At 39.3% G+C, this 20,480-nt stretch overlaps 1 protein-coding gene across 2 annotated transcripts in view; it reads left to right on the forward strand.

The window, feature by feature from the left end:
• The window catches only part of NRBF2 (nuclear receptor binding factor 2), a 36,877-nt gene extending 17,478 nt beyond the window's left edge, over positions 1–19,399 (forward strand). The window contains exons 2-4 of one of the 2 annotated variants that reach the window (XM_003993970.5): positions 756–840; positions 5,805–5,845; positions 17,874–19,399. In XM_003993970.5, coding sequence (XP_003994019.4) covers positions 756–840; positions 5,805–5,845; positions 17,874–18,584 — 837 coding nt within the window. In that variant the 3' untranslated portion in view covers positions 18,585–19,399. The remainder of the gene's footprint in view (positions 1–755; positions 841–5,804; positions 5,846–17,873) is intronic. The other variant, XM_045040028.1, reaches the window with a different exon arrangement.
• Positions 19,400–20,480: the final 1,081 nt, after the last annotated feature.

Consider the following 20,480-nt stretch of genomic DNA (forward strand, 5'->3'; position numbering starts at 1 on the left):
AGGCTCTTGAGCTGTAAGCACAGAGCCTGGTGCGGACTCGAACTCATGAACCATGAGATCATGCCCTGAGCCGAAGTTGCATACTTAACCGACTGGCCACCAGGTGTCCCATGTTGTAGTAATTCTTAAAGTGTAGCACACATGTAAAGAGGCCAGTGACTACTTATTAATCCATTTACCTTTACATTTGGGGGCACTTGAGCCATTTGCTTTCACATCTGAGTTTGTTGTTTTGGTCAGTGTTACCGGAAAAAAAAATCACTGTAATATTAAATATTGGTATAATTCTTTAGCTGTACAGCATACAGATTTTTACCTTAAATAGTAACTTTAATGTTGAAAGGAAAGAATGAGTTAATAGAAGCTTGAATTTTACTATTTTATAATTTCCTTATTGTAGTTTTTAAACTATACAAACTAGTGAAAGGATCTACAAGATAGCTTTTGTTTTGAAAGGAGGTTGTTAAAAGTCAAGTAAATAAATCTGCAATCTGTGATTGTAACTCTTGGTTAATCTCTGAAGAATGGAAGAATGTGACTCATTGAAGGAGCTCAGCGCTGGTGTTAAACTTGATAGTTTATTGGTAGAGTTGAGAAAAGATGCCAGTCCTCAGATGCTACCTGTTAGATTTCTCATAGATACAGCTGTAATGGTTTGATGGGTGGCAAAAAAAGGCATTATTTATCTTGTCAAAAAATTTTAAGTCGTGTCTTTTTATATAATTTGGAGGAACTTAGGAATGTTTGTCTTCTAGGCTCATCAACAGAGCAGACGAGCAGATCGTTTATTAGCTGCAGGAAAATACGAAGAGGCTATTTCTTGTCACAAAAAGGCTTCAGGTGAGTATTCTTTTAAAGAAATACCAAGTCTAAACTGGAGGGCAGTTTCTGTTCTCCAGTATCTCTCAACAGTTTATTCAGAATGAAAGTCACAATAGTAATGATGTGCTGTTGGCCTGCATATACAAGGTTGACAGTATTGACCTACCAGAATGTCAGTTTGGACTATTTTTCAAGTGAGTATCTTGGATTTCCCAGTTCTTCCTAACCTTGTCTTTCTAAACCATGAAGGTTGTATATGCAATACTGGTTGTATATGCAAAATGACTCCTGGACACAGCTTTCTGAACCTGGAGAACCCTAAAGATAGAAGTGATTGCAAGATATCTGTCAATATACATCTTAGTTACTATGGAAAATGGATTTCAGTTAGTTAGCCATTTTGGGTTATGAAAGTAATAACTAACTTAATTCTAACCATTTAATTTTCACTGAATTTCTAAGATGCTGATAATACTCTTCTGTGGTCTTCCTTAGTTTCCTTCTGAATATTTCATCTGTACATTCATGCCTATGGTGTCATGCTGATGATAGCTTGCTTTTAGGTATGAAATTTAGAATTAATGACTTCTTATCAAATACCTAATTTTATCCCAATCAGTCCCACGGTCTAGCATATGCTGAACTCAAATAGATTTTTGGGGTCTGTTTTGTACAGACTGGTTTCAGTTGGCTAATTAACCTAAAAGCTTTGAGGAGGGAGTGTTTTACTTATGCTGCATTCAAAATAGGCCACCTTTCTTAGAACAAATCTTATAGTCTTTCTGTTAGAGGAAAACACTTTCTTTTTCTTCTAGGCCACTGCAGTGATTAAAGCCATGTTCTTTCTTGGCAGAATATACCCCTCCAGTGTTGCCTTAACTGCTGAAATACCACACAGTGGATCCTGGTTTGAATAAGTCCTTTTATGTTAGTGATTTTTGCCTACATGTCCATGATTTTTAGAAAAAAATTCGAGTCTTATTTAAAAAAAATTTTTTTTAATGTTTATTTTTGAGACAAAGCACAAGCGAGGAGGGGGAGGGGCAGAGAGAAAGGGGGAGACGCAGAACAGAGCCTCACACAGGGCTCGAACCCATGAACTGCGAGATCATGACCTGAGCCAAAGTCAGACGTTTAACTGACTAAGCCACCCATGCACCCCTCAAGTCTTATTTTTAAAGAATGAGTTTTGCCACTGAAGTGTACTCCTTCAGCTGTAGGGCTGAGTGCATACTACGTACCCCATAAGTCTTTGTGAATTTTTATAGGGAGTTTTATGGGGACCTTTATGCAACATTAAACTTGGCAGCTAGTACTCTTTAAATCTTTCATAAACCATATTTTGTTATGAATGAAATTGTTATAGTCACTATACAGAAAAGTCAGTGTATTGGGTTGCCTGAGTGGCTCAGTCAGTTAAGTGGCACTTGATTTCTGTTCAGGTCATGATCTCACAGTTCGTAAGTTCAAGCCACACATCAGGCTCTGTGCTGTGGAGCCTGCTTGGGATTCTCTCACTTTCTCTCTTTCTCTGCCCCTCCTCTGCTCACGTGTTGTCTCTCTCAAAATAAATAAACAAGCTTAAAAAAAAAAAGAAAAGAAAAGACAATATATTACACTATTTAAAAAACAACAACAGTGTTGTGGGTGAATGCCCCAGTGAAGTAATACCTCTGGTTAAATAACCCAGAGTCTTTGTGGTTACATGTATATAAAATATATCACAATGGAGTGATCAGTATATGTTGTGCATTGAGCATTAGGAGGTTCTGAATATATAAAAGGGAGAAACGTTTCTTTCATTCCTAACCTGTGTCCCTGTCTTTGAGGAATTAAAACCAATGTTGAGCTTTACACGCCTTTCCCCACTTTCTCAGTATCTACAATCTGTGACATTCTCAGGAGTAGAAAAGATAAAGGCAGCCTTTTGGATCCCATTAGTTTTAATTAGGGAGATAGAACTCAAGTGTGATCAGTTAATCCCACTGAGCTGATTTGATTTGGAGTTTAGACTGGGTTAAAAATAGCCTTGTGTTTTTTAGAGTGGAGTTGTGAATGTAATGCTAATTTGAAAATTGACGTGGTTGGAATAAGCTTAGTATTTTCTAAATTGACTTATATCTAGGGCTTATAGCAGAGGTGCTTTGGGAGGTATGGGTGTAAATATATTCTGAAGGGATTTATTTTAGAAATATGATAGGGAAGGGCGCCTGGGTGGCTAAGTTGGTTAAGTGTCCAACTTCAGCTCGGGTCATGATCTCACGGTTTGTGGGTTCAAGCCCATGTTGGGCTCTGTTCTGACACCTGGGAGCCTGGAGCCTGCTTCCAATTCTGTGTCTCCTTCCCTCTTTGCCCCTCCCCTGTTTGCTTGCTCTCTCAAAAAGAAATAAACATTAAAAAAATATATAGGGAAGGTCATCATCTGAGAATGACTGATAAAAAGGAAAGCCTGAAATAGAGAACTTAAGGGCAAAGGAGGTGCCTCTTATCCAACCATGAAAGATCAGAGAAGATTCTGAGACATAAACATTTACCCTGAGATTACATAGCTAAACTCATAGCCTCTATACTTTGTGATCTTCTGATGGATTTTTTTTTTTTAAGCTCTACACCTGACATGGGGCTTGACTCCAGGATTGTCAGAAAAATCTGTTGCTCAGAAACCTTGATTAGCAGCTATAGCTGGATAGAATTCTTGCACATAGTCTTACACAGTCCACTTGCCTAAGTGGGTTTCTTTTCTTTGACAAACAGCAAAAAGAGCAAAAGCTTAAATGCGAAGTTGATAATAGCCATTTACAGTGCTTAGAACTCCAGCAGTTTAGAAGATGAGCAGACCTCAGAGTTCACAGTGTCTACATATACTTGGTTGAAACCTGTCTTGACCCGGACCTTCCCATGAAGCTATGGCAGCATGAAAATGATTCTGAGCAGATCAGTCTTTGTCATTCAGAGGCAATATTTTGCTGTGTGTGTGAGATACTCAGTTGTGACTCTGGAACAAATTCATGACTATGTAATCAGATGAAATTTTTTTCTTTTATTAAGACCCAAATTTTACTTATTTATTTTTACTTTTTTTTTTAAAGTAATCTCTATACCCAGTGTGAGGCTTGAGCTCACAACCCCAAGATCAAAAGTCACATACTCTACCAAGTGAACCAGCTAGATGCCCCCTTAAGACCCAAATTGTAAATTAAAACATGGCAAATACTTTAAGTGGCAGTGTGACTCGATTTTTTTTTTTTTTTTTTTTTGGCTTTGGAAACTCATGTCCTTGGGTATTCTCTACTGTTGTGTTATAGTTGCAAGGTTCTACAAAGGCAGTCCAGTTGGTTTAAGCCTGGTTTTATGAAACTGTTCCCTTTGTTTAAAAAGTGAATTTACAGCAAACTGTAGTTCAGATGGGGAGACGATGGTATGTGGAAATAATAGGGAAGTTCATCCACACTGTATCGCTGCAATAGATAAGAGTGTCTCAACAGCCTTAAACATGAAGAAAAAGACAAAGAAATAGTCTGTATGCAGTTATATAGACTTACTATAGGAATAAAAGACACAAAAGTTGAGGAAAAAATTTAAGTATGGCTAGAGCAAAGGCTATATAGCCAACTGTTTTACTGTTGGGGAAGGACCATCCAGTTAATCCGTATCTTAAAGATTATGGTATAACCTAGTAGGCAACAGTTCTAAGTCATGAACTCAAAATCATTAAAATATTTGGCTTTAAGATGACAGAAACATTGCCCTGTAAGATCTGCAAAAAGGCAAAAAGGAACTTAATGTAGGGATGAGAGATACTGAGACGTTGATAATAAGAAATAAGAAATGGAGATTGTGTATGATCTATTATGATACTTGTTTATACTCTTTTGTTCCAGGCAGTACATAAAAGGTCTTCCAGAGGAATACAACAAAATACAAAATGTAATTAAAAATAAGCAGATGAGGAATCCTTAGAAAGATAAAATGAGGAGTGCCTGGAAATATTGTTCACAAAGTGTACCATGAGTTCTTGCTTATTTGATAGAAGGAGAATTTGGCTTTAAGCTTTTTAGCAGAGAGGAAAAATGTATTTTTACAGTGACTGTTTACATTCAAGTAAATTAAGTCACCCAGGAACTGATCCTAAGGTCAAAGAGAAGCTTAAGTTTATTATTTATTAGGACTATTTAGGGTCTTAATAAAAGACAACAACTTACAATAAATGTCAACAAGTTCTTAATGGCTTTTAACTACCTGATTCATGCATGGTAGGTTAGGTTGATGGGATAGCTCAGAAATAATTCAATAAAGGTAGTTTTGAAGGAGGCCAAAATGATATAGTCCAAGTATTCATGTGGTTAAAAAGACACCTATAATCAATCTCTTGACATTTTTGTGATCATAATAATAAGGTTTGATAAGGTTCTTGCTTAGTTTTAATCCTCCCTAATCCTATTTTTTTATTAGGCCATCTTTACTTTCTTAATTGTGAAATCTACAAGGATTTTGAAGAGCAGACTCCTTCAAGGTGGGGTAGAGAATATCTACAGTTGATTACCACTGACTTCTTGGAGAAGTTAAGAATCCTGTCTTCTTGGGAGGCTTGGGTGGCTCAGTCAGTTAAGCATCCGACTCTTGGTTTTGGCTCAGGTTATGTTCCTGCAGCTTCGTGGGTTCAAGCCCCATGTCAGGCTCTGTGCTGGCAGTGTGGATCCTGCTTGGGATTCTCTCACTCTCCCCCTCCCTCTGCTCTTTCCGCAGTTGCACTGTCTCTGTCTCTCTCAAAATAAATAAATACAACTTAAGGGAAAAAAAATCCTATCTTCTTAAAATCCCCACCTTGTTTGATTTTGGGAACAAGATAATTATGTAGCAGAATTGCTTGGAATTGCTTCTAAAACCAGTTCTTTTTTGTCATAGGAGTGTTGAAATTCTTCCTTTGACCTGTTGATTACAAAATTATGACACTCATTAATGTGCCTTTTTTTTTTAACCAGCATATCTTTCTGAAGCCATGAAGCTCACACAGTCTGAGCAGGTGAGACAATTTCTTAATATTTGCATAAGGGTTAGAAGGATTTTCTTGTGGATACTTGAATTGTGTGTAAAATAAAGTATTAGGCCCTTCTCAAAACACTGTAGTCAAAAATACATAAAATGGAGAAGATAGGAGTACTTCAGAAATTAAAACTCAGTGAACTACTGTTGACATCCCACAGATGGCATGCAGAAACTTCTGTTTTCTATTAGTTACTTCTAGATCTCAGATCGAGTGTTTTCCTTAGAGACTTCTAGGGTCTTTCCTGATCATTAACTCATTTGAGTATTAGCTCAAAGAAAGTAAGCAGGCCTGGCCAAGGGTTGACCAATTGGACTTCCCTTTGCTTGCCAAAAATAATTTAAATCTGAATTTGTCTTTTCCTGAATTCCTAAACAGTTCTGGTACCTTTATATTTGTTTCACCAATGGCTTTAAATGTTTTCCATGTTAGGGGAGGGTGTACCTAGGTTTTGAAAATGCCTTCATCCAAAGATGATTTTCTGATTATGCAAGCGGCAGGGTACTTAGGAGATACTCAGTAAATGTTTGTCTAGTTGAATTAAGGAGATCTTTTCTGTGAGGGGATGTCAGTGGCAGGGAGAAAATACCACTTCCTCAAACTGAACCAAGAAAATCTGAAAGTTGTGTTTTATTTCCTGCACTTCCTTTTGACAGTATAGAACTGCTCATGTTAGCCACATAATACATACATGCACTGAGCCTTCTGAGCCCCTTAATAAAAAGGGATTTTAGCTAGTTGTAGTATACATGCCTAAAGCAGAAAGTTTTCTAATTTCAAGCTGAATACAAATGGCATTTAAGTTTTTAAAAATTGTATCAGATAGAATTCTATTAAATTGCATTGTCATTTTTTTTTTTTTTAGACCAGTGTTTTTCTCATTTAGAAAATTTTTAAAGTACCCAGTGTGGGGGTGCCTGGGTGGCTTAGTCGGTTAAGCGTCTGACTTTGGCTCAAGTCATGATCTCTCAGTTCTGTGAGTTCGAGCCCCACATTGGGCTTTCTGCTGTCAGCATAGAGACTGCTTTGAATCCTGTCCCCTCCCCAGTCCCCGGCTCCTCCTCTGCTCTCTCTCTCTGTCCCTACTTTCAAAAATAAATGAAAACATTATAAAAAATATAAAAAGTACATAGTATGGTTCACATATTGCCAGGCAATATTTTAAACCAAATATTAAACTTTGTTTCACATACTCTATAGTGAATATGTTACTTTTACAAGTAGAAAATTGTTAACAGAAAGTTTCCACAAATACTCACTGACAAAAAACACATTCAGCTTAGAAAATGTTGAATAGTCAACTGTTGAATAACTTGGGTCTTAGGGATGCAAGCCTCCTGTACAGTTGAAAATCTGCCTGTAATTTTTATACCCCCTCTCCCAAACTTAACTACAATAGCCTACTATTGAGCAGAAGCCTTAATGATAACATAAACAGTTGATTACATATATTTTGTATGTTAGGTGATTATATACTGTATTCTTGCATGAATGTAAGCTAGAAAAAAGAAAATACTAAAATCACAAGGAAAACATTTAAAGTACTATCCTGTATTTGTCGATAAAATAAGTTTATGTGGTCTGTTTATGAGATGAATTGTCTGTTACCACCTATATCAGTACTGTCTTACAGAATACAAAACTGTAGAAATTAATACGTATTACTAACACTAGACATCAAAAATGAAAGTGAAAAACTCGTTTATGTGTAGGTATAACAGTTCATGCACTGATGAAGTCATAGCAGTGTGATTGCTTCATGGCAGCCTGGTGTAATCCATACTCTTGTTTCACAGTAGCCTAACCTCCACACCACTGTATGAGTCCTTATAAAGGGTTTATGGTCTACAGTGTTACAGTCATCCATAATACAGTATTGGAAACATTATTAACATTTTTAAAAACTCACTTATGTGTGATGATAGGCCAATATGCAGTTTCTCCCAATTATGAGAGAGAGGCATACCTTATGGTAGTGTAATTCTCTGAAAGCAAACTTGTAAAATGGTAAGAAAACTTAATCACGGCGCCCATGTGAAGGTAGACTGTTCGTTTGCACACAAGCCTTGCACGCGACATCCTACACGGTGAGTACTTAGGCGGTGATGGTGGTGGCCCAAAAACATCTCCCACGTTCTTGCAGCACAGTTACTATTCCACACGCACGCATAGATAAGTTTACTAGCTGTATGGCATGATGATGGTTGACTGTTCATTAAGTGGAAGGAGATCATCAAGGTTGTCACGTTATAATAAAGTCTTTTTTTTTTTTTTTTGCTCACAAATCAGGTTGATGGGGCTCAGGCTCAGCTGGGCAGTCCTCCAAGGTCGAGGGCTGTCATGCGGTCAATGGTGGTAGCTGGTGGTGTCATCTCAGAGGTGTCTTCTCTGTCTGATGCTGGGTCTGAAACTGCTAGGGCTCCTCAGGCAGCGCAGCATCTGTCCTCATCCTCTCGCGTCTCTCTCTAATCTGCCCACATGGTGGTTGAGGAGAAGCCAACAGATAGTGGAAGTTCCACAACATTGTTCCTCCGTCTGCCTTGTTCCTTGAATTGACCACATAGGCCCACCCAGTTCGAGGGGAGGGGAATTAGACTCCATCTCTTTTTTTTTTTTTTTTAATTTTTTTTTTCAACGTTTATTTATTTTTGGGGCAGAGAGAGACAGAGCATGAACGGGGGAGGGGCAGAGAGAGAGGGAGACACAGAATCGGAAACAGGCTCCAGGTTCTGAGCCATCAGCCCAGAGCCTGACGCGGGGCTCGAACTCCCGGACCGCGAGATCGTGACCTGGCTGAAGTCGGACGCTTAACCGACTGCGCCACCCAGGCGCCCCAGACTCCATCTCTTGATAGGACTGTTCAAAAAGTTACAGACATGTTTTTTTTTTTAATTATTATTTTATTTTATTTTTTTCAGACGTGTTTTAAAACCACCTCACTGGGTCTGGACTGCCCTGGTTGGTCCACACCTCTGCTTTGCCTTTTGGCTGTGTGACCTTGGGCAAGTTCCTGAGCCTCTCTGTTCCTCAACTGCCATTCATTCTGTCATTTTTAAGTTCAGTTGATAATACAATGTTACATTAATTTCAGGTGCACAACATTGTGATTTGACGATTCTGTACATTATGCAGTGCTGACCATAAGTATAGTTCCAATCTCTCACCATACAGTGTTCTTACAGTATTATTAGCTGTATTCCTTCTACTGTCCTTTTCATCTCCATGGCTTACTTGTTTTATACCTGGACATTTGTACCTCTTAATCCCTTTCACCTGTTTTATCCATCAGTCCACACCCCTCCCCCCACTCCTGTGGCAGCCACCAATTCTCAGTATTTATGAGTCTGTTTCTGTTTTGTTCATTTGTTTCTTAGATTTCACATACAAGTAAAATCATAAGATATTTGTCTTTCTCTGATTTATTTTACTTAGTGTAAGATCCTCTAGGTCCATCCATGTTGTCACAGGTGGTAAGGTCTCATTCTTATGGCTGGATAATACGCTGTTTATATATACCTCGTCTTTTTTTTTTTTTAATGTTTATTTTTGAGAGAGAGAGACAGAGGCAGCATGAGTGGTGGGGGAGGGTCAGAGAGAGAGGGAGACACAGAATCTGAAGTAGGTTCTGAACTGTCAGCATAGAGCCCGACGTCAGGGCTCAAAACCAAGAACTTTGAGATCATGACCTGATGCTGAACCTACTGACCCACCCAGGTGCCCCTCGTACCACATCTTTTTTAATCCATTCATCTACCCACAGATACAGATTGTTTCTGTATCTTGGCTATTGTAAATGTTGCAGTGAACACAGAGGTGTGGATATCTTTTCGAATTAGTGTATTTAGTTTCTTTGGGTAAATAGTGGAAAACTGGATTGTAGGGTTGTTGTATTTTTAAATTTTTGAAAACCCACCATACTGGCTTCCGTAGTGGCAACGCCAACTTAACATTCCCACCAACGGTGCATGAGGGTTCCTTTTTCACCACGTCCTGCGAGTATTTGTTATTTCTTGACTTTTCATAGCCATTCTGACAGGTGTGAGATATTTCATTGTGTTTTTTTATTTGCATTTCCCTAATGGTTAGTGATGTTGAACATCTTTTCATGTATCTGTTGGCCTTCTGTATGTGTTTGGAAAAATGTGTACTCCGGTCCTGTGCCCATTTTTAAAAACCGATTGTTTTTCTTATAATGACTTTTATGAGTGCTTTATATAATTTGGATGATAACCCCTTAGTGGATACTTCATTTGTGAATACGTTGTCCCTTATGAAAAGTAGGTTCCCTTTTCATTTCGTTGATGGTTTCCTTCACTGCAAAAGCTTTATATTTTGATACCGTCCCATTTATTTTTACTTTTGTTCTTGAAGAGACAGATAAAAAAAAAAAATCACTAAGACCAGTGTGAAAGAGGTTACTGCTTATGTTTTCTTCCAGGAGTTTTATAGTTTCAGGTCTCACAGTTAGGTCTTCAATTCATTGAGTTTATTTTTGTGTATGATGTAAGAAAGTGGTCCAATTTAATTCTTTTGCATGTAGTGCAAACACCAGTTTTACCAACACCATTTATTGAAGAGACTGTCTTTCCCCATTGTATATTCTTCTCTCCTTTGTCATGGATTGACTCTATGTGCATTTATTTTTGTGACTTCTACTCTGTTCCATTGATGTATATGTCTGTTTTTGTGCCATGCCATACTGTTTTGATTACATAGCTTTTGTAATATACTTGTGTGTGTGTGTGTGTGTGTGTGTGTGTGTGTGTGTATACATACATACATACATAATATACTTTTATTTTGCAATAAAATCTGGGAGCATAGTACCTCCAGGTTTGTTCTTTCTCAAGATTGCTTTGGTTATTTGGGACTTTTGTGTTTCCATATACATTTTGGGATTATTTGTTCTAGTTCAGTGGAAAGTGTCATTGGTATTTTAGTAGGGATTGCACTGAATCTGTAGATTGCTTTGGGTGACATGGACATTTCAGTAGTATGTCTTTCCATTTATTTGTGTAATCTTTATTTTTTTCATCTGTGTCTTAGTTTTCAGACCATAGGCCACTTTGGTTATAAATTTATTTTTAGGTATTCTTCTTGAGGTAATTGTAGATATGATTGTTGTCTTAATTTCACTTAATGCTATTTTGATATTAGTGTATAGAAATGTGATGGATTATTGTATATTTTGTATCCTGCAACTTTACTGAAATCATTTATTCTGGTGGTTTTTTGGCGGCTTCTTATGGGTTGTCTGTATATAGTATTCTGTCATCGGCAGATAGTTTTATTTCTTCCTTAACCAATTTGAATACCTTTTTTTTTTTTTTTTTAAATCTGATTACTGGGTATGACTTTGGTATTATATTGAATAAATGGCAAGAGTTGATGGTCCTTATCTTGTTCCTGATCTTAGAGGGAAAACTTTCAGCTTCTAACCATTGAGTATGATGTTAACTGTGGGTTTTAAACATTTACTTATTTTTGAGAGACAGAGCACAAGCAGGGGAGGGGCAGAGAGAGAGGGAGACACAGAATCCAAAGTGGGCTCCAGGCTCCGAGCTGTCAGCACAGAGCCCAATGCGGGGTTTGAACTCACAAAACCGCGAGATCATGACCTGAGCCGAAGTTGGACGCTTAATCGACTGAGCCACCCAGGTGCCCCAGCTGTGGGTTTTCATATATGGTCTTTATTAAGTTGAGGTATGCTCCCTCTAAACCCATGTTGTCAAGATTTTTTTTTTTATCATGCATGGATGTTGAATTTTGCCAAATGCTTTTTGTGCATCTGTTGATGAATTTTATCTTTCATTTTGTTAACATGGTGTCTCTGGTTGATGTATTTACAGATAATTGACCGTCCTTGCATCCCTGAAATAAATTCCACTAGATCATGGTGGTAGATAATCCTTTTAATATGTTGTTGATTCAGTTTACTGATACTTTGCTGAAGATTTTTGCATCTGTGTTCTGATATTGGCTTGTAATTTTCTTTTCTGTAGTAGTGCCCTTGGCTGGTTTAGGTATCAGGATAGTGCTGACCTCACAGAATTTGGAAGCTTTCCTACCTCTTCTGTTTTTTGTAATAATTCCAGAAGGCTAGGTATTAACTCTTCTTAAAATGTTTGGTAGAATTCACCTGTGAAGTCACCTGTTTCTAAACTTTTGCTTGTTAGGAATTTTTTATTACAGATTCAGTTCACTTATTAGTAATCAGTCTATTTAAATTTTCTGTTTCTTCCTGCTTCAGTTTTGGGAGGTTATACGTTTTTAGGAATTTTCCTTTTTTCAAGGTTGTCCAACATGTTGGCATACAATTTTTTGTAGTAGTCTCTTACTTAAAAAAAATTTTTTTTTAGAGGCACCTGGGTGGCTCAGTCGGTTGAGGTCACAATCTCACACTCCATGAGTTCGAGCCCCGCGTCGAGCTCTGTGCTGACAGCTCAGAGCCTGGAGCCTGCTTCAGATTCTGTGTCTCCCTCTCTGTGCCCCTCCCCTGCTCATGCTCTGTCTCTGTCTCAAAAATAAATAAAAACATTAAAAAAATTTTTTTTTAATGTTTATTTCGGAAGGAGAGACGGAGTATGAGCACGGGAGGGGCAGAGAATGAGGGAGAGAGAGAATCCAGAATCCCAAGCAGGCTCTGCACTGTCAGCATAGAGCCTGATGCGGGGCTTGATCTCATGAACCATGGACCTGAGCTGAAATCAAGAGTCTGACCTTTAAATGACTGAGCCACCCACATGTCCTTGTTCTTTTAGATGAAAAGTTAGATTGAGAGTTTTCTTGTTTTTGTAATGTGGGTCAGTATCACTATTAACTTTCCTCTTAGAAAGCCTCTTTTGCTGTATCTCATAGTCTTTGAACTACTGTGTTTCATTGTCTTGTTGGAGTCCTCTTTGATTTTTTTTTATTGACCCCACTGATTGGTTAGTAGCATGTTTTAGCCTCCACATGTTTGTTTTTTCTCCATTTTCTTCTTGTAGTTGATTTCTAGTTTTATTTTCTGGTGGTTAGACAAGATGCTTGAAATGAATTCAGTCTTAAATTTATTGAGCCTTTGTCCTGTGATTTATCCTGGAGACAGTCCTGTGTGCACTTGAGAAGAATGTGTATTCTGTATTTGGATGGATTGTTCTATGTATATCTGTTAAGTCCATCTGGTCTAATGTGTCTTTTAAGGACAGTGTTTCCTTACTACTATTATGTGTGGATGATCTCTCTGTTGTGTAAGTGGGGCCTTAAAAGTTCCCTGTTGTTTATTATTGTCAGTTTCTTCCTTTGCATCTGTTACTATTTGCTTTATATATTCAGGTGCTCCTTTGTTGGCTGCATAAATGTTTCCAAATATTTTCTTCTTGTTGGAGTGATCCCTTTAACATTGTGTAGTGTCCTTGTCTCTTATTACAGCTTTTGTTTTAAAGCGTATGTTCCCTGATATAGGTGTTGCTACCCCAGCTTTTATTTTGTTGTTTGCATAGAATATCTTTTTCCATTACTCCACTTTCATTTATTTATTTTTTAATTTTATTTTTTATTTTTTAAAATTTACATCCAAATTAGCATACAGTGCAACAGTGATTTCAGGAGGAGATTCCTTAATGTCCTTTGCCCATTTAGCCCATCCCCCCTCCCACAACCTGTCCAGTAAACCCTCAGTTTGTTCTCCATATTTATGAGTCTCTTCTGTTTTATCCCCCTCCTTGTTTCCCTTCCCTTATGTTCATCTGTTTTGTCTCTTAAAAGTCCTCATATGAGTGAAGTCCTATGATTTTTGTCTTTCTCTGATTAATTTCACTTAGCATAACACCCTCCAGTTCCATCCACGTAGTTGCATATGGCAAGATTTCATTCTTTTTGATTGCCGAGTAATACTCCATTGTACATATATACACCACATCTTCTTTATCCATTCATCCATCGATGGACATTTGGGCTCTTTCCATACTTTGGCTATTGTTGATAGTGCTGCTATAAACATGGGGGTGCATGTGTCCCTTCAAACCAGTACACCTGTATCCCGTGGATAAATGCCTAGTGCAATTGCTGGGTCATAGGGTAGTTCTATTTTTAGTTTTTTGAGGAATCTCCATACTGTTTTCCAGAGTGGCTGCACCAGCTTGCATTCCCAACCATTACTCCACTTTTAGTCTGTATGTGTCTTTAGATTGGAAGTAAGTCTCTTGTAGGGAATATTTACATAGGCCTTTTTTTTTTTTTTTAATCTATTCAGCCACCCTACCTGTTTTGATTGGAGCATTTTGATTGGAGTCTTTACATTTAAAGTAATTATCGATAGGTATGTATTTATTGCCATTTTAAAAATTGTTTTCTTGTTTTTGTAGTTCCTGTTCCCTTTTTTTCTATTACTCTCTTCCCTTGTATTTGGTTATTTTCTTTAGTGTTATGTTTGGACTTCTATTTGTGTGGTAAGGGTTTGTTTTGTGGTCGCCATGAGATTTATACATAATAACATGCATATATTGCAGTCTGTTTTGAGTTGGTGGTCATTTGAGTAGGCATGCATTCTACAGGCACTACATCTTTAGTCACCTTATCACCTTCGTGTGCGCACACCCACACGTTTTATGTTTTTGACATCTGTTTTATGCCTTTTTATTTAATGAGACCCTTAACTAATTTTTGGAGATTTTGTTGATTTTAGTACTTATGTCTTTTAACCCTCATACCAGCTTTGTCCTGGTCATTCTACTTCCTTTTCGGTATGTTTTGCCTTACTAATGAGAGATTTTTCTTTCAGGTATTTTCTTGTTCTAGTTTTGGCCTTTTATTTTCTGCTTAAAGAATTCCCTTTAATGCTTCTTGTAGAGCTGGTTTAGCGGTGATGAACTCATTTAGCTTTAGTTTGTCTGGGAAACTCTTTGATCTCTCCTTCAATTCTGAATGGTAAGCTTGTTAGGTATGTTTGGTTGTAAGTTTTTTCCTTTCAGCACTTTGAATATTTTGTGCCACTCTTGGCCTACAGACTTTTTGCTTAGAAACCAGCCAATAGTTGGCAGAGGATTCACCTCCTGTAACACTATCACCAGAGGCCTAGCCTTCCCCCCTTCTGTAACTGGCATCTTTCTGTGATGTAGCTGGAATTGCATTAAGCCTGTGTATCAATTTGGGGAGAGTTGGCATTTTTAGTATCCTGGGTCTTCTAATCAAGGAATGCAGTGGACTGCGTGTGCCCCCAGCACTGGTGCCTGGTCACAGCTGCACAGGGGTCGCGGGCATCCTGCTCAGGCGCCGCGGTTCCTACCCTGCTTGCTGTGGGAGGGTTGGGAGAGAGCCACCCCTTTCCCTCTTCTCCCTGCCAGGAGCTCCTACCGCTGGCGCTGGGTCACCAGGAGCCCTGAATCCAGGAGCTTGGAGGCCTGCTTCACACAGACACAGGCACCAGCCAGAAGCGTTAATCTTAAAAGGCCAGAGCCCTTCACGCTTTTAAGAAAGACAGTGTCAGTGACCGGGGGCTTTCATTGGTCTGAAACAGAGCACCTGAAAAATAGAACACGTTCTCCATTTCCTTCCAAATTCTGTAATTGGCATAGTTGGTATTTGTTACGACTCTGGTATTGTTTAGTGTGCAGCACGGTCATGATGTTAGAAGACCTAAGACCTTCGGAAAAAATAAATCATTCCACGTTTGTGATATCTTCATTGTGGTGGTCAGAAACACACACTTTTATACAGGATTCTTGCAGTTCCCTAAAGTGTGTACCATGTGATTTGTGGTCAACTCCTGCAGTGTTTTTCTGTCTCCGTCTTCAGTGACACTTCTCCAGGCTGTGCTGCTGCTCAGGAAAGTGGAGAATTAAATGTGAGATTGTGAAAACCTGTCAGTGATTGCTTTCTTCTAGCCGTTGCACTTGGCTTAGTTGCCAAAGAACAGCAGATATGTTCAGTTCTTTACCAGTGTGTGGTACTTGTTGTATTTTTTCTTGCTTTTCTCCCTCCCTCCCTCCCTCCTTCCTTCCTCTTTCCCTCCCTTCCCTTTCTCTTTTTTCTTTTTCTTTTTCTTTTTCTTTCTCTTCTTTTTTTTTCTTTTTCTTTTTCTCTTCTTTTTTTTCGTTTTCTTTTTCTCTTTCTCTTTCTCTTTCTCTCTCTCTCTCTCTTTCTCTTTCTCTTTTTCTTTTTCTTTCGAGACAGAGTGTGAGCAGGGGGAAGGGCAGAGAGAGAGGGAATCTCACAGAATCTGAGCTGTCAGCACAGAGCCCGATGCAGGACTCGAACTTGGGAAAGGTGAGATCATGACCTGAGCCGAGGTCGGACACTTAACCGACTGAACCACCCAGGCTCTCCACTTGTTACATTTTCTTCTACCATTTGTACACTTTACAGAGGCCTTTTTTTGGAATGTGTGTATGTTGGAAAATTGTTTTTGTTTCTGAAATTGCCGTTTCCCATGTTGTACTTTTCCCTTGCCGCCCAGTTCGTATGGGGGCTTCATGTTTTTGTTGGCCAGACAGATAGCAGATTTTACACTGCTGTTGACAGAACATGATCCTTTTGATGGTGAAAATAAAATTATTGATTTATATAATAACAAAACCCAATATGTTATTTTATACTTGAGGTTATATAAGTTTCGTCGAAACTAGAGTTGCAAAGATCTCTACAGAAATGACATTCATGGGGTGCCTGGGTGACCCTGTCTGTTAAACGTCCAACTCTGGATTTCGACTCAGGTCATGATCTCGTGTGTGAGTTCCAGCCCCACAATGGACTTTGCACTGACAATGTGGGGCCTGCTTGGGACTCTCTCCCTCCCTGTCTCTTCTGCCCCTCCCCCACTTGCAATCTCTCTTTCAAAATAAATTTAGAAAGAAAGAAATGATATTCAGAGAACAGCCCTAAAAATTAGATGTTGTTACAAAGATGAGGAAGGAGAATACCAAAAATTCATTTTCCCAGAATAGAATCTTGCTGTTTCCAAATTTATATATATATATATAATATACATATATATAATATTTATATATTATATATATTACATATAATATATATATAATATATATATATTTATAAATATATAATATATATATATATATAAAACAGCTGTTAATCTTTTGGGGGATCCCCGTATACATAACTAGTTGTTTTTCTCTTGTTGCTTTTAAGATTTTCTTTGTCTTTAATTTTTGACAATTATAATGTGTCTTGGTGTGGATCTCTTTGGGTTAATTTTGTTTGGGGCTCTATTTGATTCCTGGACCTGATGTGTGTTTTCTTCCCCATGTTAGGGAAGTTTTCAGCTGTTATTTCTTCATGTGAATTTTCTTAGTCTTGATATTTTCCTAGTAGAGATCCCTTAAATAACTATCCTCATCCCCCAACTTTTTTCTTTTGGTGTTTACTTTGGGTGATTTCTGCTACCCTGTCCTGGAGATTGCTGATCTGTTCTTCTGTATCATCTCCTCTGTTCTGTATAATGTATTTGTCATTTCTTTTATTGTATTCTTCTGTTCTGATTGATAATTTCTTATATTATGGAGATATTTTTTGTCTCTCTGTTGAAGTTTTATGTTGATTCTTCTCCTAGGTTTGGTGAGCATCTTTATTTACTTTGAACTGTTTATGGGGTAGATTGCTTATCTTTGTTTCATGGAGTTGTTTTTCTAAGGATTTGTCTTTTGTTCTTTCATTTAGAATGTGTGCCTCGGTCTTCTTATTTTGGCTGATTCTCTTTATGTATTAGGGAGTTCAGCTACTTCTTGGTCTTGGAGGAGTGGCCTCACATGGGAGATGTCGGGCTCAGAAGCGCAGACCCCCCTGGTCGCCTGTGTGGCCCGCACGCACCCTCTTTTTGTGGTGGGGCCATGACTGTTGTCTTTAAAGACCCAGTTGTCTTTAACAAAATCAGGGCTTCTACTGAATTGCAAACATAGTATGTAAATTTTAAGTGTTATAAAGTTATTTAGAAAGGAGGATCTTGGGATTATATTCATTGGAGATTACTAAAGAGACTTAAATGTTAAATGACACCTTTCCTTCTGTGTGATAGGCTCATCTGTCACTGGAATTGCAAAGGGACAGCCACATGAAACAGCTCCTCCTCATCCAGGAGAGGTGGAAAAGGGCCAAGCGGGAAGAGAGACTGAAAGCCCAGCAGAGCACAGACAAGGATGCGGCCGCCCAGCTCCAGGCCCCGCACAAACCCCCTTCTGAGGATGCAGAGGGCCAGAGCCCCCTTCTCTCTGAGAAATACAGCCCTTCCACGGAGAAACATCTGCCTGAAATCCAGGGGGTCTTTGACAGGGATCCAGACACACTGCTGTTTTTACTTCAGCAGAAGAGGGAGCCGGCAGAGCCGTGCATTGGAAGCAAAGCCCCCAAGGACGACAAGACAATCATAGAGGAGCAGGCTACCAAGATCGCAGATTTGGAGAGGCACGTCGAATTCCTCGTGGCTGAGAACGAAAGGTTAAGGAAAGAAAACAAACACCTAAAGGCTGAAAAGGCCAGACTTCTAAAAGGCCCAGTAGAAAAGGAGCTGGATGTGGATGCTGATTTTGTAGAAAAGTCAGAGTTGTGGAGCTTGCCACCACATTCGGAAACTGCCACAGCCTCTCCAACCTGGCAGAAGTTTTCAGCGAATACCGGCAAAGCCAAGGATATCCCCATACCCAACCTTCCTCCCTTGGATTTTCCGTCTCCAGAACTTCCCCTTATGGAGCTCTCTGAGGATATTCTGAAAGGATTTATGAATAATTAAAATGAAAGGCCATAAAGGAGCTGAGAAGAAAGGACAAAATAATAGAATAGTAGTTGATCCAGAAAAAAAAAAAGGGAAAACCACACGCAAAGGTGATTCCAGAGATGCTTCGTCGTCTGGCGCACTGTGGGAAGAAGCGTCGCCGGGACTTGGGAAACAGTCACTGTGAAGTATGTCATGTCCGATTGACTGACTCCAGCTGATTCCAGACTTGGCAGACACTAGACTCTCGGAGGTTCACTTTCTCCTGATACAAACCAAATGGCTACCTGGAATAACTTTTTCAAGCAACAGTTATTTTTCTTATCTTCAGGGTTAAAATGTATAAAAGTATGTTATGTATGATTAATCTATAATGCCATAAATGATAATGCAAAAACCTAAATAATATGGTGGCCCGAGGGGCCACCTTGTGTTTGAAACATGCTTTCTATCATGCATTGACTGTATGCATTTTGTTATGCACATTTCGTTTGTTGAATAAGGCGTGTGAGACACACCTTTCTAGATGAAACTGTGCCACACTTTGCACTACTCACGACATAATGAGAACCTCAAGACTATCAGGAGAAATATTTAAATTTCCATTTTATGAAGAAAGGAACCAAATTGTTAGTTATGCTTTTTAAAAAAAAATTACCGGTTTACATAATTAATCAGGGTGCATTTTAAGTTCTAACTTTTTTGTTTATCGTTTAAATGTATCATTTGAAAATACTAAGGAAATATCCTTTACTGATGCATGAGTGGAAGTAATGGTAGTTGACAGTGTTTGATTGTAAGAGATCAATAAAGTAATTGTGTTTTATACCTTTGTTGACTGTGTTGGTAGTTTAAATTTTTTTTTTAACGTTTATTCATTTTCGAGAGACAGAGACAGCATGAGCGGGGAAGGGGCAGAGAGAGGGAGACTCGGAATCCGAAGCAGGCTCCAGGCTCTGAGCTGTCAGCACAGAGCCCAACGTGGGGCTTGAACCCACGAACTGCGAGATCACGACCTGAGCCGAAGCCAGACGCTCAACCGACTGAACCGCCCAGTCGCCCCAAATGTGTTGGTAATTTAAAGGCACGTTTTGTATGGTTTCTCTGTTGTAAATCCTGAAGATGAATTTGAAGAGATTCAGCCAATGACAAACGACTCTGGTATGTTAAAGTTGTTCTCCGTTGTTGCAGTCTGTTTCCCCGATGACTGAGGTGAAAGAGCATAAGGAGGGTCCTGAGGTTTAAATGTGTGCCTGGCCGCCTGGACAGTGCTCAGTTGCAGGCAGCTATCCCCGGGGCCCCTGCCACCAGCCAGGGCACGGTGGTTGGGGAGCACCACGCAGGCGCGGTCCCACCGCTGCAGCAGGAGTGGGGGTGGGGTGAAAGTGAAGCGTCTGGGTACAGACCATGGGGGTGTTTAAAGCATGGACTTGGCTTATTGTGTGCAGTTGTGGGAGGGACAGATGGACCAGCGCGCCACACTGCCTTAGAGACTGGGTCAGGGATTGCCGGGTTGAGGGTGGGATAGGGCTCACACACGGGGTGATGAAACTAGCAGAAGTAGGAGGAGTCCAGGTGACTGTGCCAAGGCCCCATTTGTTCAGGTCTCATCTTGCTGATGAAACCAAAAATAATCTAGCTTCTTACGAGTAAGACTTCTATTCTCTGTTAAAAGTTATGTCAGTTTGGGGGTGCCTGGGTGGCTGTCGCTTAGGCATCTGACTTTGGCTCAGGTCATGATCCCATAAACTGTGGGTTAGAGCCCCACATCGGGTGAGCCCCGCTTCTCTCTCTCTCCCTCTCTGTCCCTTGTCGGATTCTCTCTCCCCCTCCACCCCCTCTCTGCCCTTTGCTCACTTGCGTCCTCTCTCAAAATACAATAATAAAATGTTATGTCAGTTTGTCCATCTCAGT

The sequence above is a fragment of the Felis catus genome, chromosome D2, assembly GCF_018350175.1.
Source record: "Felis catus isolate Fca126 chromosome D2, F.catus_Fca126_mat1.0, whole genome shotgun sequence".
Taxonomy (NCBI): Eukaryota; Metazoa; Chordata; class Mammalia; order Carnivora; family Felidae; genus Felis; species Felis catus.